At 33.5% G+C, this 12,897-nt stretch overlaps 1 protein-coding gene across 12 annotated transcripts in view; it reads right to left on the bottom strand.

The window, feature by feature from the left end:
- LOC134840076 (hemicentin-1-like) overlaps nucleotides 1–12,897 on the bottom strand; it is a 299,861-nt gene that overhangs the window by 139,100 nt on the left and 147,864 nt on the right. The window contains exons 1-2 of one of the 12 annotated variants that reach the window (XM_063855737.1): nucleotides 11,076–11,139; nucleotides 105–285 (exon numbers count right to left, since the gene is read on the bottom strand). The exons of 10 other annotated variants lie outside the window; for them this stretch is intronic. In XM_063855737.1, coding sequence (XP_063711807.1) covers nucleotides 105–234 — 130 coding nt within the window. In that variant the 5' untranslated portion in view covers nucleotides 235–285; nucleotides 11,076–11,139. Of the gene's footprint in view, nucleotides 1–104; nucleotides 1,118–11,075; nucleotides 11,140–12,897 lie in introns of those variants that run through there. One more of the 12 variants, XM_063855736.1, reaches the window with a different exon arrangement.

Raw genomic sequence — 12,897 nt, forward strand, 5'->3', positions numbered from 1 at the left:
TTTCTCATCCACTTTGAAAAATAGTCCAGAAAACAATGAATGAAATTATTTTTGTTTGAAAATAAGAAACAGTGAATTAGGGCTTGACTAATTATGCAACTAACCGACAGATTCTGCAAAATTGGAAAGAATGTCGAGGAAACTAGCCGGAGGGGGCGCTTGCAATGGAGGTGGTTGCGGAATAGCTGCTCCACCCGACGCACCACCGACGTCAGAACCGGCGGGAGGAGCCATTTATAACTGGCTCAGTTAGTTAGTAAAGCAGAGAAGTTGTAAAAAGTATAACTAATAATCAAAACAGACGGATGCATTTATGAATCTCGCTTTAAATGGAATGAATCTTCATTTGAATTTTGTTTCGTTTAGACTAAGTTTATAAAAAGAGTTAGACTGTTTTCCTAGAAGCTAATTTCCATGTTATAAAACAGCAGAGTTCAAAGTTTTTATTGGTTATTTGATTAACGGTTAAGTAACTTTCGCACCAAAGTGAGCTGTTTTTCTTAGTAATAATAGGACACACTTCACCCCTTTCCTTACTGTGGAAGAAAGATCAAGGCTTTGGTTTTGAGTGGAGATAGTTGATTTAAGATCCAGCAGCAGATCGGTTCTGTCTGACAAGGAATTAAACGAGTTAGCCAAATGAAAATTTAATGGACAGACCTATTTTTATGGGCCCATAAAGCGCATACGCTCTCTATATTTTCACTCTTAAAGAACAGCCAGGGCCCTTGAACAAATGCTGGATATGGAAAAATTGGACAACGCTCTTTTGAAAAGACTGCAGCTCCGAGTTTATTCAAATAAGTGACAATTACTGATTTTGAGTATAGTGGGACGACCCTCAAAACTGGAAGCGGACACCACATTCAGTCCAACAAAATAAAAACAGCCCCACAATCGATTGGTAATTTTTACGGATCATAAGTTATTGAAGCTGCGCTGGACAATACTTCAGACCAGAATTTTAAACAAAATTGGCCCGATATTTGCCGGGGATTTGGCATGTCTGAGCTGGTTTTACAGGGTCTCAATACCTCTAGAACCAACTTAGCTGTAACTACATTCCGGTGGTGTTTTGTGAAATTTATTCCTTATTTTCAGTTGGGGCTGCAATAATTGATAGGGCTATGATAGGTGAAATTTCTTATTGGTAACAGATTTGGGGGCATTGCTGTAAGTTGATTTACTGGCCCAGCAGTGGTATAGTTTTGCCCTGTTTAGTCGCCACGAAATCTCTGGAAAGATTTAGCTGACACGGCCTAATGCTTCCAGCACAAATTTCACCCGGCTTGTTTTGTTTAGGTTTCTTGTCCACAAACACAAACAAATTCCTCCAACTTATTCAACAATAACTTTAAAACTACCAAAGCGAAGTTATGAACCATTTTTGACATTTGACAAACGTTCTTTCAAAAGATTTTGTGTTCTATCCAGTTAACCGTAAAACAATTTGTATATCTCTAACTGTTATGAACAGTTAAGTTTTACTAGATTTTACAAAAGATTGACATTTGGGTGCCCGAAGAAAGAAAATAATTTAGATAACGGGTTCAAAAACAGCAGAGGCTTCATATTCAGATTGTTTGAAAACTTCCATCAACAGATTTTCAGACAGGGTTGTCAGAAAAAAGAAGTCCGCCACCAAAGTTATTGCCACCAAAAATTAAAAATTTTTCAAAAAAATAATCTTTACCAAATTGTTTGTCTTAAAAAAATTATACAAAAAAATTAATTCAAACGATCAAATCTGCAAAATTAAGCAAAAAATTTCAAAAAAAACGGAGACTTCAACTAGACTCAGTATTGCTTCAAGTTATAATTGCTGTGTTTGGTTTTCCATTTGCGCCCAAGTGTGAAAACAAACTATCACAAAGATACCTCTCACAGGTGCAAAATATTGAGTGGAAGTAATTTCTAAGGATTAGCCTCAAACAATTCAACACCGATACCAGATCATATATCAGAAAGGGAGCAAGACTCTCATTTCCAGATCTGCAGTTACTATAGGCGAAGGGAGATTTATATCCCGGTTAGAAATAATTCCTGTCACGGAATAAAAGTTCAAAAGTGGGCAGAAAAGAATCGGTTGAAAGCGATAGATGATTTTAAAGGGCGACAAAAGAATAATTTGATCGCATGGTTGAGATCTCGTACAACCCGGGTTGAAGTCCCCTCGTTACTTATCGCTTTTTCTGTAGAACCTCAGTGATCGCTATTGTCCAGTGCTGATTCATGTATAATTCAGAGTTTTTTGCATAGCTAAACCTGCGATGTTTCAGAGCTATTCCAGTAATGATTCTGTAGAAAATCAGTGCTAAAACTTAAGAATTTTTAATTCGTCCTAGTAGCTTTCAAAAGAGAGTGTGAGGTGATAAGCCCTTTAATTTGAGTGTATCTAAGATTTGGTGGAACAGAAGTAGAATACATGGCTACCAAGCTGAGGGTTGAAGAATCCAACCTCTGTAGTTCACTATTTTTGCTCATGATTTTGATAGGTTGTTTCATTACCAAAAATTAGCCCAATTTGTCGATGAAATTTGCTATTGTGGCAATGAAAATCGATAATTGATCAATGGCGGTCGCTGTTTTTTTTTCATTTTTTTATCGCTAATTTTCAATGTGAGCTCAGCCCGGGAAAACATATGCCAGAGCTAAGATATACGAATGGTTAGAGATTGAAGCTTAGTTGTAGTCAAATTAATTCTGCAGTCTTACAGTTCAAAAATGAAAAGTCAAGTTTTACTATTTTTACAGTTTTAAGATTTTTTTATGGATGATTCCGTGTTATTTCATAAGTCAGCGATACAGCGATGATTTATCGATGATTTAGCGCTGGAAAATATAGAAAAATTAGCGTAAAATGAGCAAAAAATGCTAAATCCTTGTTCAAATTTCATCGCCAGTACACTGCCAATGAATTTTTAATTCAACGCAAGGATTTTTAGATTCAGTGCAAAAAAACTTAAAAAAAATAAAAACTATTTACTTTTTTTCCAATCACTAATCAGAACATTTGGTTTCATCAGAACATTTTTTTTTTTCAATTTTTTAAATCAAAACATTTTGGATTTGAAGCAGAGGGATAAACATAGGGGTACACACACTCCTGGGGGATTTATTTACACCCTCAAGTTTATCAATTTTACCAGCCCCAAGCTACCCCCCCCCCCACCCCCACACACACAAACATGTACTATCGCGGGAGACGGATAAACAGGGGAAGGTAGGGGAAGCTAAAATTGGGAGGGCAAGGAGGTACACGGAGAGGGGGAAGTGTTCAACTATTTTAACTGACCAATTCATCGCCCACTAATCGGTAATTCAGCGCTAAACATTTTTGCTACGAATTAATTAGCAATGAATTAGCGGTGAACTAGCGATGAGTTTTTTGCGATGAGTGAGCGATGAATTAGCAAGTTAAAATAGTTGAATATTTCGCTCCTCTCCACTTACCTCCTTCCCCTTCAAGTTTCAACCTCCTTTGCTTATCCCCCTCCTCCAATAGTAACTTTGTGTGGGGGATTGAGGGCTGGTCAAATAAAGCTGAAGGGGTAAATGGAATGCCCCCAGGGGGTCTGAGATGTCAAATGCGTTTGGCAGGAGGAGTTGTCTCACACGTTTATCCCCCTTCCCCAACTTCAAATTAAGTCCGTAAATTCAAAAAAAAATCCAAAAAGTTTGACACAACAATTTGCAAAATTTTTTTCTGATAAAGTCAAAGATTCTGACTGCTGTGTTTTCAAATTTTCAACGCTAAATTGCAATGGGAACTCAACCCGGGAAAAACAATAACAATTTTCGATAGTTTTGTGGCTAAAAAGAAAGAAAAATGTTTAAAAAATGCAAAAACGAAGCAAAAAAGGGAAAATATATTCTGATGTGAAGAACTAAATTTTGAATATGGTAACATTGGTGTACCTATAATGTAATGGCGCTTGTAATCAAAGGTGGCACTGATTTGGAGAGTAATGCCTGAACAAAATAGACAAATAGATTGTAATCAAATCGATAATATCCTAAGGCCTTTTTTGTTCAAATATACCGCCGGGCAAACATACTTGAGTAATGCGTTTGACTACCCGAATTGTACCAAGCTCATCTTATTTTTTATCTCTTTAATATAGCAAAAAAATGAAAAAAACAACAAAGTACTTTTTTAATCTAAAAGAAATCTAACTGTATTGTATTGCAATGGAAGTAGCTAATATACAGCCGAGCTCAGTGGTCAAAAAAGTTATGGAAAGGCAACGATAGAATAAGGAAACTATTTTAAGTGATGGCAGATTAATGAAATTGCTATATCGACTTAGCTTAACTCCAATACCACTATAGGTATTATTTTATTCTCTAAAATACAATCTTTTTTTCTTAACTTATCACTATCTTTTTGACGATGCCTTTTTCGTTCCGAAAAATGGGTTAAATACATCGCGATATTTTGCAGCTATCGAGAAATTTTAGGTTATGAGAAGGAATTTAGTTGACGAACTTTTCCCTTTAAATTAAGTTTATTGAAACTTCTTTTTTCTTCAACTTTAGGTTCACTTTTGTTGCTTCTTAAAAGCTATTTTTGCCCTTTGTCAAATTTCATTGCCCTAATAAGATTTCTTTTCCGTATTTGTTCTTTTTAGCGGCTTTGGCGTTGGGGCTTTGGTGTCTTTTGTGTTTATCAGTGGCAAATTTTGAGTGGCTCTCTGTTAAAGTGACGAGAGAACCTTCATCTCATTATAATAGCTGTATAGAGATCTCTATCGTCTCTCGCCATTCAAGCCCCAACCCTTTCCTCTGCCGGTCGGCTTCTCTCTAAGCCAGAGATAAGAACTCTCCGATTAATTAACCCTGAGTAGTCTGCGGTGTCGAAGTTAATAGATAGAAAGAAAGGGCCGCCCGGCGCCTTCTGATGCCTCACTCTTTCCATGTTCACACAGCCGAACGCTCAAATAGCCCAAAAATTCAGTATAGGGAAGCATGAAATTCAAGTATAAAATCAAACTCCCACACGACTTTGGAAAATAGCGACTGCTTGGGTTTGACTTTCAAAAAAGGTTGCGCAAATTTGTATGTCCTTTTTTACGTCGACCAAATTTTTTGAGCTCTCTCAAAACACTCACTTTAGAGAACATACTTGAGAGAATGTTCTAGTTAGTAGACAAATTTTTGAAATAAAAAGACGAAAAATATGCCAAAAAAACTCACTACTCGAAAAAAATTCAAACAATTCTAAGCTACTCAGATACTTAAAAATAAGCGTTAATCATTTCTGCCAAATCAAATGTTTAAAGTTTTTTTTTCGAATAATCGGCTATGTGGATAGATATTTTTACTTCTCTCTGCTTCCATGTACATATTATCACTTCCTCCCCCCCCCCCCCCTCTCAATTCAAACGCCTTAGGAGAGAAAGAAAGAATAACTAATTCACCTGTGAAGTGATCACTTTTTTAGCCCTTAGCAATCAGCATCAACAAAAAAGAGCCCGGTTAGCTTTGGTTATCACCGCCAGTTTATAAACTAAAAGCTTAAATCGAACAGTTTTATGGTTTTCTGTAAAACTTTTCAAAGAAGTAAGTCAATTTTTGGATTATTTTCGAATCATGCGTGCAAAAAAGGATTCATGGGAAAATATTATCTTCAAGCTTCTTGATAAATCAATTCTCATTATAAAACTAATCTAGGATATATTGAGTAAATGCAAAAATTATGCACCAGTACATTGACATAAACAACATGAAGATTTTTGGAATCGTCTTCAAAGTAGGCATTCAAAGTGAACTGAGCGGAAATCAACAGTAATGACATTATCGAATCTCCCGTGGCGCCTTGAATGAAGAAAAAAGCTATCATCGAGGTCATCGAGAACACTAAGTTAATACTATTAAAGAGAGCAGTTTTTAGGTTGTTCACAATACAATATGTTCACACATGGCAAGCATTTGCGTGGAACATGATAATGGCAAGGAAAAAATTATGATGAATAAACGTTTTCAAAACAAGGCGATGTTTCAGCCCAGCAAACTTAAGCTTTATCCAGAAAATAGCATACATTTCAGCAACAAAAAAATTTAAATTTTTTTTTATTTTTTGTGTGTGCTTCGTTTTGTTTTCCTGATTTTTGCTCTTTAATCCGTGAGCCAAACTGACTCCAACTTCCAATAAGAGAAGCACCTAGCTGGTCATTTAAAATAGGGTGATCAAAAGCAAAATAAGAAACTTGTATATCAGGGCAACGCCCTGAATGCTTCGACAGCTTCTTAACTGGTCTCAATATTTTGAATAGAGTAACCTGACCAATTGGGTGGCCTCAATTCAATTTGGAGCAATTATGAGTGCGGATAATTTGCACGCATGGACAATTGCGCATTGAAACTATAAAGTATTATGAAGCAACTATGTCTATTGCACTTTTTGCAATGTCTATTTTATTCTACTGCAACCATACTCGCTTGGCAATCTAAAGGTTTCCGGGTCAATACTCATATGCTGTCAGTTTTCCTTGCAAAGTTGGTCTCAATATAAAAACCGCTCCAAGCATATATATTCCTCACTATTTTGTTTTGATTTTTTTGTCGTTTTTCTGGGTGAATTTGAATTAAGCTTCAAAAGCTTATAACCTATAGTAACATAAAAATGGAAGTGCCTTCCTCGTCGCGATAAAAATGTATGAACAGTAAAAAAACCTTTCACAAACTTTTCTAGCTTGAGAGAAAAAGTTATCAAATTACTCTTCAAAATCTAATTTAAGATTGGAAGAGCTATAAATTGACACCATACTTACTTATTTCACATACGAGTTTTTCCTCAGGCTGTCAAGGTAGCGCAAAATCATTGCGCGAGTGTTTGAAAAAAATTGATCGTTCATAGAAAAAAATGAATTAAGTTTGCAGTTTGTTACCTTTAGATAAATAGAATCAAAACGGTGGTTTTTTAATTGCTGAAAATGATCAATTTTTATGTTGATTTGGAAATCTCGCAAGAAAATGATCCAGCAAAACTGAAGTTCAGGGCACCGAAACAGCAGAGACTATGGAACTAGAGCTTGACGGTGGTTTCTCGATATTGGCGTAGCCTCATTTCACTTTTCTTTAGTTTTGACCTTTTAAAGCTGTCGCCAAAGCATCGCATCTAAAAATCAACTGTAAGATTCATTCCAAAAAAATTGTTTTTTTTTCTCCGCTGTTAGAACGGTTGTAGACTTGGAAAAATTGGAAAAAATCTACCAGAGATGAAAAATCATGAATAACTTCTAAGCTTTGTCACACAGCTTAAGTTCTGCTTGCCATGATAAATTAGAACGAATGTTTTGGAAAAATTTGACAAAATTTCAAAAGTTTTGTAAATAAAAGAAAAAATATCAAAAAATCACTTAGAAAAGCACCTAATCCGTTGCCATTAGAACTCTGTTATACCCGCAAAATTTAAAAATTAAACTTAGAAGTAGGCAACGCATACACAATTGCTCTATTTGAAAACTTACATTAATTTTTGAATTTCTTATTTAGAGCTATGGTAAAAGAGAAAATCTCGGCCTTAAGAAAAGACCTAAAAGCTTTGAAAGATTTTCTCAGATTTTTCTTTGAAAGCCACCCCACCTCTCAGAGACACACACAGAAAAAGAGGCACGCGTACGCTATTTTATTTACACAGTGATGCGTTTAGTCCCTCATTACGTGTTAGTTAGACCTAAGTACCAGCTTTAATCAAAATGTAATTAATTTTCGAACCAGTTTTGGTCACCCGTTAGCGGTCAGCAATACCAAAATTAACGCGCTACCTTAATTGATTAATTTTTCTATTCTCATACCCGTATAACTTTGCAAAAACTAATCTATAATTGAAATATATTTTACAATTTCTAGATTGTAAAAAAATAACAAAAAATTAGTTTTGAAGAAAAAAGTAACACTAAGCAGCACAAATTTTCTGCTGTCAATGTTTCAAACAAAAAGTGGAAAAATTCAATTCGTTTTTGGAAAGCATAAAATTGTTACCTAACCAAAGCAAGGAGATTATAATTGATATTTTTTTCTGAATAGTTCAAACTTTTTCCATCTAATAATTGGCTACAGTATCAATATTTTGTAAAGAAAAAAATCTACCTAATAAACTTTATTATTAATTCGAGCAAGAACGTTCCAACAAAAAATGACTGCAAAATGTGTACTTTCCTACAAATTTTCCAGCTTTTGAAAGAGAGAGCAAAATTTAAAAACCAAAAAAAAACACTCAAAAATTTTAACGCAATTCTTAGTTATTGGATCACAAATAGCTTAACAACACTGGACTGAAAATAAATGAGTCGTTCAGTTTATTGTGTTTAAGTTTTTTGAAAAACCAGATACTCAGAGTGAACATATAATTTTTGTCTGAGAAAAATCGACAAAAATCGTTTTCACTGTTTTATCCAAGTACTGAGCTTTAAAAATGAAAAAAACTTTATTATTCTGGCAATCAAATTTTTTGCCTGAAAAAAAATTTAAAACAAGTAATGCTTCTCAAAATATCTTAGGAAACATTTTCTTGAAGATTGCTTCAAAAATATCAGATTATGTATATTTGTTGCTGATCATAAAACAGATTCAAAACAAAAGTTCTACCTTACTTTCATATCCAGTTAACTCAAATTAAGCAAAACTAACTTGATATCTCTGATCCTCGAAAAATTCTAATGCAAACTTAACAAAATTTTGCGATCATAGAGCTCAAAAACGCAGAATTTTTGTTGAGACAAGCTACCTCTGAAGCAATTTAATTGCTACTCAGCGCTTCACATATAATTCATCGATTGATATTCCAAAAATCGCAATTACTGTTGTATTTGTAAACAAAACAATAGCCATTGAAATGAAAAACAAAAAGATCGTTGAATCAAACAAGACAATTTTTCATATATATCAAAACTATATAACTCTATATACCAAAATTTAAAAGTACCTTGCAGGGAAAACAGAAAAACGATCAAACAACAAACGCCTTGTATCTAAAACCAATAACTGAAACTTTTGAAACCCAATAAAACAGAAAAACGATCCAACAACAAACGCCTTGTATCTACAACCAATAACTAAAACTTTTGCAACCCAATATTTTCATTTTTTGGTTTTGCAAAAACTCAATCAAGTGTCTTCAAAATTTTCTTAACCGAACAAGTGAAAATACGTTGTTATGAAATTTCTCAGAAAGTACGCACGTTTTTTGTTTTGCACGTCGTTAATTCCCATTTTGCAAGGTTTTTGAAAAACTAATTTTGTTTCTAGAGAACCATAAGGTTAGTCAAAACCTATTTTTTAAGTTTCGGTAAGGTAAACTTCTACAAAAAGTTTTGAATACTCTGGTAAATTCAATGGTAAAACAAATCTGATTGATACACTGCATCGCGTACACATTTACAAGACCCAGACCAAATTTTCTTTCCAAAGCAAAACTTTGAACTTATAATGGTATCAGACGTGTGAGAGAAATAATTTGCTGAAAAATTCTGAGAAACTTCGATACAAAATAGCCCAAAGGAAAAAGATTCCTTACTATATTCGCAATATATTATTTTTTTAGCTTAAATTAAATTTAGCCGAGATAAGTTCTGCGCCAATTTATAAGCAGGTAACTAAAATTGCACGTACGAGGTTAAGCAGGTGAAAAATATTAAGAAGCTGGATAAAACAGCATTTTATGATAATAGACTAAAAATGAGAAACAAAAAAGTTGTAAATTAGGCAAAAGTGTTGATGAAAAATGAAAAAAAAAATCAAACTGATTTTTTATTATAAATCAAAAAAATCTTAATAAACAATGATTAACTTTTGCCGCATTTTGAATAGAAGCTATGTTATTGTTCCGACTTTCGTAACGAAATTAACGGAATATTTGTGCTCGGGGTGGGTTTTTTTCTTCAGACAAATTTCGCTTTTTTAACTAGCCATTTTTAACGGAACTTTTTAATATCATTCAAAGGGTATTGTTGTGATTTTTTAAAATTTATGGGGTTTTAAGATTGCCATTTCGGCCAATTTGGGAAAATTAACGCGCAATATAATTTGCGCTATTTAACGCGTAAGCGGAGATTTAATCCTTCTTAGAAGTCGTTCCAAATTGGTTGAAAGAAGCTTATTTGTCATAGTTGATTTGTGAAAAGGAGCAATATCCTTTTGTACTGTATATGGCGTGTGGGGAGGGGGATAATTTTCACAAAAAATCTCAAATTTTAGAAAAAAAAAATCTTTTTTCTTATTTAATTTGAATTGTTCCGTTATTACTGCTCCATAGACCTTCAGAGGCAGTCAGAAGATTCAGGGCAGTCTTGTTTTAACGAGCAGTCTTGTTTTAAATTAAAATTGAATGTGATTTGCTATATGTTATCTATGGTATTTTCAATTAAAATTTTCAATAAAATATCAACCAAAACTGATAAAGTTGAAAACAATCATGAAAATTATATCGGTTATTTTTTACATTCCTTTGATAAGGTTTTCGAGTTCTAGTTTCGATTTCATGTCACGATATACAAACATGATCTTTTTGAATTAAAATTTATTTACGCTCTTTCGCACTCCTCGCTCTTTGATTTTGGGAGAGCGAGTTTTATCTTCTTATTATTAAAAAATATTGATATTAATTTTATAATAAGTCCTAAGTAACACCACAAAGTTGAGAATTTGAACTTGAACAAGTTTTTTTTCATTTTTTCCCAAAAAAGAAAAAAAAACTTAAACGATGCGAAAATTCAGTCAATTCTCTACTACTTAAAAAATTCGCAAGTGAAAACAAAATAGTTTTCAAGTTTTAATTAAACGTATCAATATTTTTCAGATCGTTAAAATTTCCCTGAAAAATTGCAGATTTTTTTCTTCAAAATGTGGGAACAGCAAAAAAATATGGAAATATGGAAAATTTTCAACTAATTTCCTGTTTTTTTTATCGTGGTTAAATAATTTCATTTGATTTTTGGCACTAATAGCTTGTGATCTAATAGTGTTCTCAGAACACAGTAAAAATTTGTAAGTGTCTATAAGTGTTTGGTTACGCATATTAATGAAGTTTGTAGCAATATTTTATATAATGATCATATTGGTAATGCATCCACCTGCTGATAAGAGAAATGGAATTAAAAGAAAAATACAGGGGAAGAAAAGTAAAACAAATAAAAAGAACTAAAAAAATAAGATCAGAGAGTTAAATACGTAAACTAGATATTGTTTTGAGCTTCGAAATCAGCAGTCAAAGTAATTTTTTCAGCTCCGAATAATAAGAGTAAGTCAAATTAATTATGCGTTATAGGGTGTGATTTTATTAGAATTATTACAGGTAAACGCTTCTGCAGTCTATTTGGCAATTGTAAAAAAATGCAAGCCAGCCATTTGAACTCTGGAGCTGCAGTTTATCCGTATTTAATGGTCTATGTTTGCACTTGAAAAAAAAAGAACGAGCTAATTTTCGTCGGGATAAATAAAGCATGGGAGTATGTTTAGCTGGTGTTTTGCATAATATTCATGTTATGTGCTTATGTAGTTAGAAGTGTAATATAGATAGTAAAGGAATCTGTTCTGAATAATAACTGGTGCTATCATTTTGGGACCATAGAGGAAGAATGAAGAATAAAAAAGGGACTGGAAATTAGGCGCGAGTGTTAAACAGATTAAACAAAAAGCACTTTGATGTTTTATTACAACTCAGGAAACGTCAAAAACAATAAAGCTAGAATAGAGATAGATAATACTTTGGTGTTCACATCTTCATTATTTCACACCATTTAAACTACTTCAAAAGAGGGAAAAATCTGAAAAAAGCAACCCGATAACGCCAAGGAAAGATATAAAATCTGACCAAGTTCTTTCAGAGTAACTTCTGTTGGAAACTGAACAATTTTTTGTTCTCCCTTGCACGAGTTTTTTTCTATTTAAACAAAAATATATAAGAGTGACTTACTTAAACTGATAATTTAAGTAGATTCAGAGGAGATTTACAATAATTAAGCAAATATTTAATTTATAAAAAATTTTAGAAGTTTGAAATTTGACATTTCATTTTCTCAATTGTCTTTATTCGGTTATATTTGAACTTCAATTTAACTTTATGGCGCTGTAAAAAATTTTTTTTTTCAAATGGTGAATTCTTCGCCCATTTCAACATATAAATTTCTCCTATTTCAATTAAATAAAATGCTAAGTGAATTCTTGAATGACGAATGTTTTCCACTTTTGCTACCGAAAAATCTTCTTTTTGAACTGGACGACTTGAAATGTGATTTTAGCGGGTGAAAAGGACTGTCAAAGTCATTGTTGCCGGGTAGGAAGTTGTAAATTGGGTCGAGTTAGAAAAGTGACACTTTGAGCGTCAAACAAATCAGGCCAAGCAGTTGATTGCATAACCATATAGCCCTTGTTGCCCCTCAAATTTAATTAACGACCCCCTCTTGTACCAGATACATCCTACTTCTTACCATCCCCCTATTTCTTACCATCACTCCATCCATCTATCCATAGCCTCACCCATCCTCAGCAATCTTCGGATAACTCTGCCACACATAGCACCCTAACAAACCCTTTATTAACCAAAACTAACCCTAGCTCTAACACTACAAAACACAATCTGAGAAATAACCTCACTGAAGTCAAGAAATATTTCCATCAAGTTGAACTAAATTAACCTGAGTTATAATATAATTAGTGAGCAACAAATTTTCAGCAGTCTAAAACATTTATAACTAGGTTTAAATTCATCTCCTGATCAATTTGTCTCCCGAGACCAAATTTGAATTTTAATTTCCAGACTTAAATAGTTCCTAGGCAACCGCTTGATTGGTGTGAACTCAAAACCTCCTTGCAAAATGTCGCTCTAATCAGTTAGGAAATATCAGGGATAACGCATCTTTAAGAAACGATTACATTTTTAAAACAGAAAAATTG

This window comes from Symsagittifera roscoffensis, chromosome 2 (genome assembly GCF_963678635.1).
Source record: "Symsagittifera roscoffensis chromosome 2, txSymRosc1.1, whole genome shotgun sequence".
Classification (NCBI taxonomy): domain Eukaryota; kingdom Metazoa; phylum Xenacoelomorpha; order Acoela; family Convolutidae; genus Symsagittifera; species Symsagittifera roscoffensis.